The sequence below is a fragment of the Aptenodytes forsteri genome, unplaced genomic scaffold (assembly GCF_000699145.1).
Source record: "Aptenodytes forsteri isolate BGI_AS27 unplaced genomic scaffold, ASM69914v1 Scaffold15, whole genome shotgun sequence".
Classification (NCBI taxonomy): Eukaryota; Metazoa; Chordata; class Aves; order Sphenisciformes; family Spheniscidae; genus Aptenodytes; species Aptenodytes forsteri.
Genome location: NW_008795129.1, coordinates 23,808,415 through 23,818,526, shown reverse-complemented (window position 1 = coordinate 23,818,526; position 10,112 = coordinate 23,808,415). Strand labels below are relative to the sequence as shown.

The 10,112-nt window shown below is 39.9% G+C and overlaps 1 protein-coding gene across 2 annotated transcripts in view; it reads right to left on the bottom strand.

Moving 5' to 3' along the window:
- Window positions 1-3,141: 3,141 nt before the first annotated feature.
- ZRANB1 (zinc finger RANBP2-type containing 1) overlaps window positions 3,142-10,112 on the bottom strand; it is a 46,758-nt gene continuing 39,787 nt past the window's right edge. For both annotated transcript variants that reach the window (XM_009277950.2, XM_009277949.2), the window contains exons 10-11: window positions 7,052-7,281; window positions 3,142-6,057 (exon numbers count right to left, since the gene is read on the bottom strand). In XM_009277950.2, the coding sequence (XP_009276225.1) occupies window positions 5,839-6,057; window positions 7,052-7,281 (449 nt within the window). In that variant the 3' untranslated portion in view covers window positions 3,142-5,838. The remainder of the gene's footprint in view (window positions 6,058-7,051; window positions 7,282-10,112) is intronic.

Here is a 10,112-nt window from a genome sequence, read left to right as displayed (position 1 = left end):
TTATGTGGCTTCACCCCTTTCCTTAACCTTGGATCTGGTTACCTCTTCTAACGGGAGGCATCAGTACTGGCTTAGAAGTGGAAGGAAAAAAAAAATAATCCTTTTTGCAGTCTCACAGGGCCAGTGACGTGTAACAGAAGTTCTCCTGCCAGGTTTAAGTTCTAGCCATTCCAGCTGGGATCCGTGGGATGGGGAGGGCAGAAAGGGCTCCTGGCAACGGCCGCTGCCCTCCCCGGCTAATGAAAAAACAAACCGCCAGTCTCTTCTCTGCCCAATACACTGAATAAAGTAGCTGTGCATTCACCTACGCCCTGCAATGATGCAAGAAAAAAAAAAAAGAAAGAAAAAAAGAAGAAAGTATTAAGTTTCACACACTATTTGTACTCAAATATATTTTCTCAGTTTTAAATCTGCAGCTATTTTATCAAGTGGAAAAAGTCTTGAGCTGGAAAGGGTTCAAGAATAATGTTGCATTTCCTTATGTCTCAGGAAACACTTTTTATGGTAACTTGTCAGACTGTCTATGAACAAAACCCACTTTTTTAGACATTGATAAAAGTCTTCTTTTCTTCACGTGATATTTTATACAAGAACACTTCAAAATGTGTTATTAGATGTGACTGATTTTAACAAATCCTATTAGATTTGTATCAACTAGTTACATGTTATATTCATAGTCTTTTGTGAATCATCGCCTTTGTTTTTAAAGATGGCCTATTTTGAGCCTTTGTATGGGTACATTCCTGTTTCTGTGACAAAAAAAAAAATCTTAAGCTGTCCCAAACAGAAAAAAAAACCAATGGCTATCAGAAGTATGTTTTGTTTTAGTGTGTTACCGTTATTGTATTTGTTTATTGTAAAGGTGGACATTTAGCGTTCAGTGCAGTTTTCAATAAAAAGTGATAAAATTTCTGTAATTTCTGAAAGGTAAGAGCTCTCGCTGCAATCTGACTAACGCTGTAAGTTAAAGACATTGAGAACGCACAGCAAGATACAGAAATGCAACTCTGATCACACTGTGCCCTCCTCCGAAACCGAGTATGGTTTCACAGCAGAGAGCAGGTAAGTTTTCCTCGAGTCTGACTTCGGTACTTCTGGCACTTGAGCAGCAGCTGGGACCCACTTCTGTCAGGGTCAGCAGAAGGATGACGCTTAAAGAGAGCCATGACTGGCATCGGCTGAGGATCTGTCCTTGGCTTCCTGCAACAGGCTTGAGAAACACAGTAGAAGCTCGGTTCAAGCTTGCTGCGTGCAGGTCAGTTTTAAAATTGCACTGCTGGGGAAACGCTTGCTGAATTTCGTTTCCTATCCAGACTTTCAGGTGGTGCTATCCATAAGCTGTAAACTTACTCACGATTTGCTGTGAATACTTAAAAATCAAGCGGGACATTACATGCAGCCTAGGTGGAAAAAGATCACTATGGTTTCCATTAAGCTATGAAGGCAGCTACAACATTTTTTGTACGTACTCAAGAAACAAAGCATTAACAAACACTAGGGAACAAAGCTGAAAACATGCTTGAGAGGTGCTAGCAGCTTCAAGCCTCGCTAGACAGAAGGCCCGTTCTTTCCTTTCCACCCTGTCTTTCACATTGCATCACGAGTGCCAGCACACACTGCGTTAGATGGGGAAAAGAGCTTGGTCTAGAAAGGGACTAAAAAAAGCTGAAACCAAGAAGTGTCTAGGTTACAAAACTCTGTATTTTGTTTGCCTTAAATTTAACTGAAAACTAGTTACCAGCTTCAAACGTTAAAAAAAAAGAGGTCACCTTTCATAGACAAGTGTCCGCTCTGTCGGTGATCAACATAGCACACCAGCGATTATCCATGAACACCACGAGAAACCAGGAGGATAAAACAGGTTAGTTACAGAGAAGGTGTTTGGGAAACACTGACATGATGGTAAAAACCACGAGGAAAATATTTAATTGATGTTAAGGTTTAGAGCTGTTTTAAAAATAACCTAGCTCTGGTACTTTCATTTGTTTTTAAACAAGCAGTTGCGCCCCAGATGGGTGCAAGTACTTCCCCGTGTCGCAGGATCTCGAGCGCTGGTGGTTCCTCGTGCATCCGCTGCCAGCAGTGGACTGCGCACCAGGAGAGCGAGAGGCTTAGCTCAGAGCCCCCAGAGAATGGCAAATGCTGTATTTTTCATCCAACACCCAAGCTCCCTCTCAACCAAACCCAAGGATGGATGCAAACGTAGGCAGACAGCTTCTACTGGAGTGCTACAACCTCAACAAGAGCAGAAATTAAGAGATCCCAAGGGTTATAAACTAAAGGATGCATTTTAGTAACAGGCTACAGTTTTAGGAGCTCCGCTCCACTGTTGGGTTTCAAGCGCCTGCAGTGCAAACACCAGCAAAACGCGCAGAGAAGATCCATGGAAGCGGAAAGGGAAGAGTATCATTGCAATTAAGACATGCCGAAACACCGGGAAGCGGCACGCTGCAACTCTCAAATGGAAAATGACTGGGCAAAAAAACGGGAGATAAACAGTTGCTGCTGAAGGTTTGTGCTGTTACATTGCTGACAGAGCCATACTGCTGTTGTCACACTCAAGGAAGGCAGGCAGGGAGGCTCTCCATTGATGATGGATGTCAGAGTAGCTTAAAAAAAAGCAGCTTGAAGGTGACAGACACTAAAAAAAACCACCTAAAAAAGGGGTTAAGGGAAGTTACTGAACAAAAGGGGAGAAAAGGAAAAGCGGCAATTAAATAAGGGTCTCTCAATGCACACAAACCGGTTTTGTTAATGGAGTAAACAACCTAGTAACATTTGCCATAAGCCATGCAGCAGAACTTTGGAAGAATCCAGAATTACTAAATTTTAATATATTAAAAACAAAAGAAATACAGGGATTTTCACTGAGGAATTCATAAATAAAACCAGAAAAGACCAGATGTAAAGGAGGTAGCAATGAGAAGCCAAGTTCTGTGCTAGGAAAGCGTGTGCTACTGCGAGCAGTAATATGAGGAAAATAACACTGAGAAACCCAATTTTATATATATACTTGGCTAAAAGAGCAGAACTTGCCGACAAGCTGCAAGGTAGCATTTGCAAATTAATCTCAGTATTTGTAAACTTTCAAGTATGTAATTCAAGGAGAGTACCCATTAACATACACTGACTACTGTGCTAGCACAAAGCAGGGGTTTGCATCTCTTTAATCTACAGGTACATGAGGTTTGGATTACTTTGATTTTGAAAAAGATACTTCACCAGTTCCAAAATGACCTGTGAAGCGTGTTAACCTGAACATACCATTTTACAGGACATCAGAACAAAACAATAATGATCAAGAAAGCCAAGAGCTCTGAAGTACCAGGACTGTCCTCTCATACCAGAACTAGATAAATACCGGAGAGCACGGTGCATGCTTTTGAAAAACAGCTGAACTGACTGCATGGTGAACTTCCACTTGCTACGGCGAAGTGCTGGTTGGGGACGGGGATCGTCAGGCCACAACGCAGGCTGCCCATGTACAGCAACAGGAGATAAGGAAAGGCGTGCTCGTCGAATTTGGCTCAAGGTAGACTTTCACATTGGTTATTCTCCCCATGTTACAAGGAAGCTTTACTTCCTTAAACGGAACAGTACTGCAGAAAGCAAAGGGCGGGAATGTTAAAATTCCGCACAGCATTTTGCACACCCCTTGAAGTAGCCTACTGAAGGTAGGAGCTTATCCTTTTGTCCACTCAAATGGTGGTCTGCACAGGGAAGCTAGTCCTGGGTAAGCTAGGATCTGAATTTACAGCGATCTGGTTACTGAACGAGAACTTCTGAAGCTGGCATACGTAGTCCTCAACTAGAAGCACCTCCAGAAGTGTGCTGGGCTACACCACGACAGATAAACGATGCCACCAAGCACACGGTGCAGGCCGGCTCAGATCATGGAAATTCTCATCCCAGCTTACTCGGCGTTCAGTTCCCCTGGCAGAAAAGCTTTATGTTCCCCTGACAGAAAAGCTTTACATCCTCAGCTAGACGAGGTATAAAAGGATTTCACTGCAAGGTAAGAAAAAGGACAAAAAAAAAAAACACAATTTAGAAAGCAAACTTGAAACAGGGCCATATGCTTGTAGAGAACCTCTTTAGTATCTGTGGTCTGACTGTTTAGTTCAGGTAAGTCATATGTACATTGCAGATAAGCATGCATTCTTTTACCTGAAAATTTGCGCATGCACCAATCAGAAGAGATCTAATGGCCAAAAAAAGGTGAAGATATTTCATAATAAACCTCAATGGAATCTGTGATGGGAAAATTGCTAAGTTAATACAGTACTTCATTATTTTTATACTTTTGGTGTCCTCACCAAGTTTATGTAGGAGTTGTGCACATTTCAACACCATCTAAGCAGCATTTGGAAGAAAAAAGCAGCAAGTTCCTCAGGGTTTCCATAGCTCTGAACTACATAAAAATATGTGCTATGGGGCTTCTTTCCAAATTCTAATTAAAACAATTTCATCTACTGCAAAATTCCTTATTCAACCACCACACCATCAAAAGTGCTTTTCAAGACAACCTGAATTGCACTATATATGTAAAAACTGGCATTAACCTTTAGTGTTTAAGTGAGATTTTTAGATAAACTTTATCCATTACAGGTTACATGGCTAAAGTTATCAAATATAATAAAATTTCTACTGGAGAATATACTCTGAACTTACAATCTTAGGAACTTACATAAGTTTAAGTATGGCCACATCAATCAACATGCAAGAAATTCCCAGGTTTACATACTGAGAAACATATAACACAGTGCTTTTAAAAACAACTTTAGCATAGATTCTTCTTTTTAATCAGAACTGCCAAGTGTATTCTCACTAGATTTAATGACCGAGGAGTAAGCCTTTAAAAAAGGTGTTTCTTCATTTGCAGCAATGTTTAAGTTGATGAAAGAATAAATGATAAAATGATACATGGTTTGTATCACAGCAAGACGGAGTTCTAACAATATGAAATTCTCAATAGTGTGAGTTCTCAAATTTCACACAATTTTGTTTAGTATATGCTCGCTGGAATAAAAACCCTTATTTTAGGTCACTTCTCTGAATAAATATTCTTATGTATACTGAAAGGAATCTATTAACTATTAGAAGGAAAAAAAAAAGAAAAGAAAACCCAAAACTTTTTCAGAAAACAAATCATTTCACTCAATGAAAAATTTAGCTTCTCTTCCAGTTTGTTCCATAGAGTTTAGATTTTATTATATGGGCACAGCAGTAACTAAAATATTAGTAAAATAACGAATGTATTTTTGCTTACGACTTGCTGTGGATATTTTGTGCAAACAAAAAAACCTCACAATCTGACCTGGGCACTAGTGAGATTTCACATAAAAGGGTATTTCACGGAAATGTGTCAGAGTATCATCTAAAAGGTGATGTAGAATACCAAGTTCTACTGTAAAAGAATCTTGGAGGGAAGAGATATCCAATCTAACATGTGCTTTCATAAGTGCCCTTACTTGAAAAATTTCTTCGCAATAATTAAGATGCTGGTATACTTTTCCTATTACACAACCTCTTACACAACCACATGCGGTACATTTATAGACAGATTTACAATCAGAAAGAAAAATGTTTTTTTCTGTCTTGATAATAAAATTAGCTGTTTTTTGTTTCTTTTTCTTTGTTTTTATACAAACTGTTGTCCAGCCCGTTTCGCGCTCTTCACGCAGCAGATGAGCTTCTAGACTCTCTCCACGCTGGTTAGAAAAATCCTTTACAGCATGTTTCCTCTAGAATTGGGTCGTTCCACAACGAACTGCTAGAGCACAACGCTAACTCCGGGTCAGACACTCTGTGCTGGTAATTTTCTTTTCAATTTCTTCATCATTCATCATCATCATCCTCGTCTTCCTCGCCATCGGAAAGGGATGTACAAGGGCGGATCTGTCGGTAGCGATCGAGCCACTTCTCTACCATCTGGGTGACCAGCGGGTGATTGCGCCTACGAGAGCTTTTCTGCATCGCAACGAGAACCCCTCCTTCTGTCACACAGCAGTCCAGCCATTCCCGAAGCAGCTTTTCTTGCTGCTCCTCATTACCTATCTTTGGGGGAGAGAAAACGGATTGAGAATGAGGCTTGAAACATTACCAGCAACTTTAAGCAAGCCACCTGTGATACTCCAAAATACCCGGGCTAGGGGAGCAATGCAGTTCCTTTTCAAAGCTGACAGAGTTAGCATACTACTTCACCACAGCTGGGAGTCTCCGAAAGCCAAACTGATGCACACTGCGTTCTCAACCAAAATTTGAAGGCTCTGGAAATACTCTCCAGCTATTCTTCCCTTCTAAATTTTTCAGACATGTATTTCCAATATGGCGTTCCTATACTTCAGTTATTCATGAGCAACTAATTATTTATGGTAGGCACAATATATAAGGAGGATAAGTCCTAAAAGAGCCTTCTGGCTTTACAAAGCCGTTTTTAGGAGTCTAGCAGTTCTTGACATGAAACATATCCTCTTGTAAGACATAAACGTTGTGGCTTGCTGAAAAAAATAGCCCTCTCTGAACTTAAAGCCCATACTTTTTCTCCTTTATCTACAGGATATCCACTTTTTGCAATTATTTCAGGTTTTCCAACCCTCCCTTCCCCCATGTACACACTTTACTGAAGCGGTTCCCCATCTTTATCACAGTTATTAAAGAAGAAATGAGTTGAGTTTCATTAGAAAAAGAGGTAAAGCATGCTGTAACTACTGGCCAATATTTATGTTGCATCCTTTACAAAAAAAAAAAAGGCATATTTCAGTCTCGCGTGTCAGAATCCTTATTTCTAGGTCCTTTTCAAGATACACTTGTATTCACATGCACAGTGAAGTTACATTCAATTTACAGAGCTATAAAAAAAAGCATCAAATTTGTGGGAAAATACCTTTCAGAATCACCTCAAATGATGGGGAGCAGCATTAAACAAACAGAACAGCATACTCCCTATAATTCTTTGAACTGCAAAAACATACAGGGCTACAGAGATTGCTGAGGCCACAGCTTAGAGGCAGCTGTGACAAAGGCTACCAGCTACACAACCATTTCTTACCTCTTGAGCAGAAAGGAAGTGAATGTGCAATAATTTCCTCTCACTATCCACCAACGGTAGAAAAGTAACAGTAACATCATCATCAGTGTTCAAGTTAGCACCAGCACCTCGATTGCCATAACCATCGTTCTCCATGGCAACCAGAGCAGAGAAATGGCCCCTTGTGTAGCCCAGAGCAATAGGACTTTTCCAACAAAAACTCTGTTCCCATAACAAAGGCAAATATACACCTACAACAAATTAAAACAAAGGGTAAGACTCAGAACTACAGTGTTCAACAATGAAGAATTTTGATACAAACCTTTTGGTTTTGGCTAAACACAGTAACAGCAGCACACTACAAGCATTTAAAACGTACTTGGTTTGGTCTACACTAATATAGGTCACACTTTTCAGTACAGCTAATTATTATTAGGTTAGCATGAGATTAGTGAAGCATCTCTGCAACTGTACAAGTTCAGACATAAAAGCCATTACAATTTCAACCAATACCACATTACCATTCCCCTAAAATCCATGATCTATAGTACAGTGATGAACAAAAAACAGGGTTAGAAAAGCAGTCTTATGTTTGGTAACTCTTCTTAAAAATAAAAAAAAAATTGAAAAAAAAATCAGATTCTGCGTCACAGAAATAAAAGCTACAGTCAGATGTCTATTTTTACTAAAACAAAAATTCCACCATCTGCTTACAAAACTTCTTATTAAGAGAACTTACTGCACTAAATATTACTTAGTACCCAAGTATGTAGTCTATCCCAGAGACAACAGGACTTCTCATAAATGTTGTATTAATAGATTAAATTAACCCCCAGCCATTAAACATATCTAGTCTCAAAAAAACCCACCCAAAAGCTGATACTATTTTGCTCAGATACAATTTACTGATGTCAGAGATTCTGAAGGAAACTGCAGTTTTTCTCCCCACTATTTTTAGCAATAAAGACAGTACTTCACTTGAGGTGCATGAAGTCTCGAAATAAAACTAGAACTCTTTTCTTCGAGGAACATAAATAATTCTTGGTGTGTACTGCTGCAAGACAACTTAAGCAAAAGCATGCCTTACCTTGTGACAGTTTAAAAATAGCCACGCATAAACTTAAGTGCACATGTAGCATAGCAACCTTTCATAGTACAGCTGCTGCCAGTAAGTTAGGAATAGACGCTGCAGCAAAACAAGGCACTGCACTTCTCCAACATCCATGGAGATGGAAGGGCAATGCTAAAATGGAAATCTGAGGCAGAGGGTGGTTTTGGAGGTTTTACTTAAGTTTAGAACTCATCTTTCTTTGCTGCAACAAATATTAGTGGGGGCTACTGGTAGATATTTGTGCCTTTTTTCCCCATTCTTGAATTAGCAATCAAGAAATACCTAAAAGTCTTTCCATTTCTTTTAGATTAAGATTCACACAAGTTTTTACAACATCTAGATCTAAGGACAAATCCATTTAATACCTTCTTAGTGCTCCCTTCCTCCCACCCCCGCTACAATGAAGCCTCACTGTAATTCAGTGCTAAACACAAAAGATGCAGAACAACAGTTAAGTGCTAACCAAAAAATTTCAAGCCTTTACATTCAGGGAAAGAACCAAACATCTGGTCAAAACTCAAAGTTACATTGCAAATAACATACTAATGGTCAAATGTAATGAAAACAGTCCCTCAATTCGTGGAAATTCATTCTCCATGCATACGTGGAGAAGTAACTTCATAAACTTTTTTCCAAGCTTTAGTTTGAAGCATCAGCAAAACAATCAAGCATCGAGGGTTGGAAACTAATTTATTAATATTGTATGCTTCATTTAAATATGATGGTGCTATCTGTATACACGTTGGTTAGATCACCGAGGCCTTTCAGAACAGAAAGCATCAGCACCCTCAGGATGACCGCTTACCCCTTGTCTTCCACAAGTTATGATCATAGAGATATATCAAAAAGTCCCCTCCTTCCACTCACAAACTGTGTCAACTCCTCAGGATACTTATCCTAGTGTGGTGGGCTGACCTTGGCTAGCAGCCAGGTACCCACCCAGCTGCTCTCTCACTCCCCCTCCTCAGCAAGACAGGGGAGAAAATACAATGAAAAGCTTGTGGGTCAAGATAAGGACATGGAGATCACTCACCAGTTACCATCACAGGCAAAACAGTTTCGATCTGGGGAAGATTAATTTAATTCATTGCCAATTAATACAGACAGTTAATTCCCAACTGGTAGATTTTGGCCCCAAGCACTACTCAATGTTATCAGGTCTACAAAACTCACTGATGAGCAAAGGGTCTCATCTCTATGAAAATCTCAAGTCTCATCTAACGGCACAGAACTCCTGCGTCAGGCATAGCTACGTGACCTGTTCAGAAGTGGAACTAATCTGTCTACCTCAACATAATCTCTACATCGAAATTCAGCAACTTTTTGGAAAATTTTTTCACTGTTGTTTTCTCTTAGTAAAAAAGCCATGCTAATAATTTCCCTAAGTCAGAAGGCTGTGTTATACTTTCCATTCCTCCTCAACATTATGTGATGAGCTGCGCAAGGAGCGAGTTTCAGGCTTTACCACAGAGACTATCCAGTGCTCTGAAGATTTATAAAAGTCAATCTGATATAAATTGAGAAGGTAGCGTGACAACGCTGATGACATGCAGACAAGCCACAGAAAATAAAGAGTATGGGCTAACACCTATCCTCCTGGAAGCCATCCACATAGGATTTAGTTTCTCCAACCTGATCTGATGATAATTTCAGTCAGTCAGCTTTTTTCCTGTTTAATTTTAAAAGTTGTATGTTCATGCCACTAAATACATGCAGCTAGACCAGGAGCATACTTAAGGCTGAGTAAATGCATCTTTCACTGTCGAAGCCTTAATATTTAAAGCAGCATTAACAGTCAATTGCAGTGTAGGAAACAAGGAGGCTGGAAAAAGGGAAACATAACCCCCATTTTTAAAAAGGGAAAATAGGAAGACCCGGGGAACTACAGGCCAGTCAGTCTCACCTCTGTGCCTGGGAAGATCATGGAACAGATCCTCCTGGAAGCTATGCTAAGGCATATGGAGGACAGGG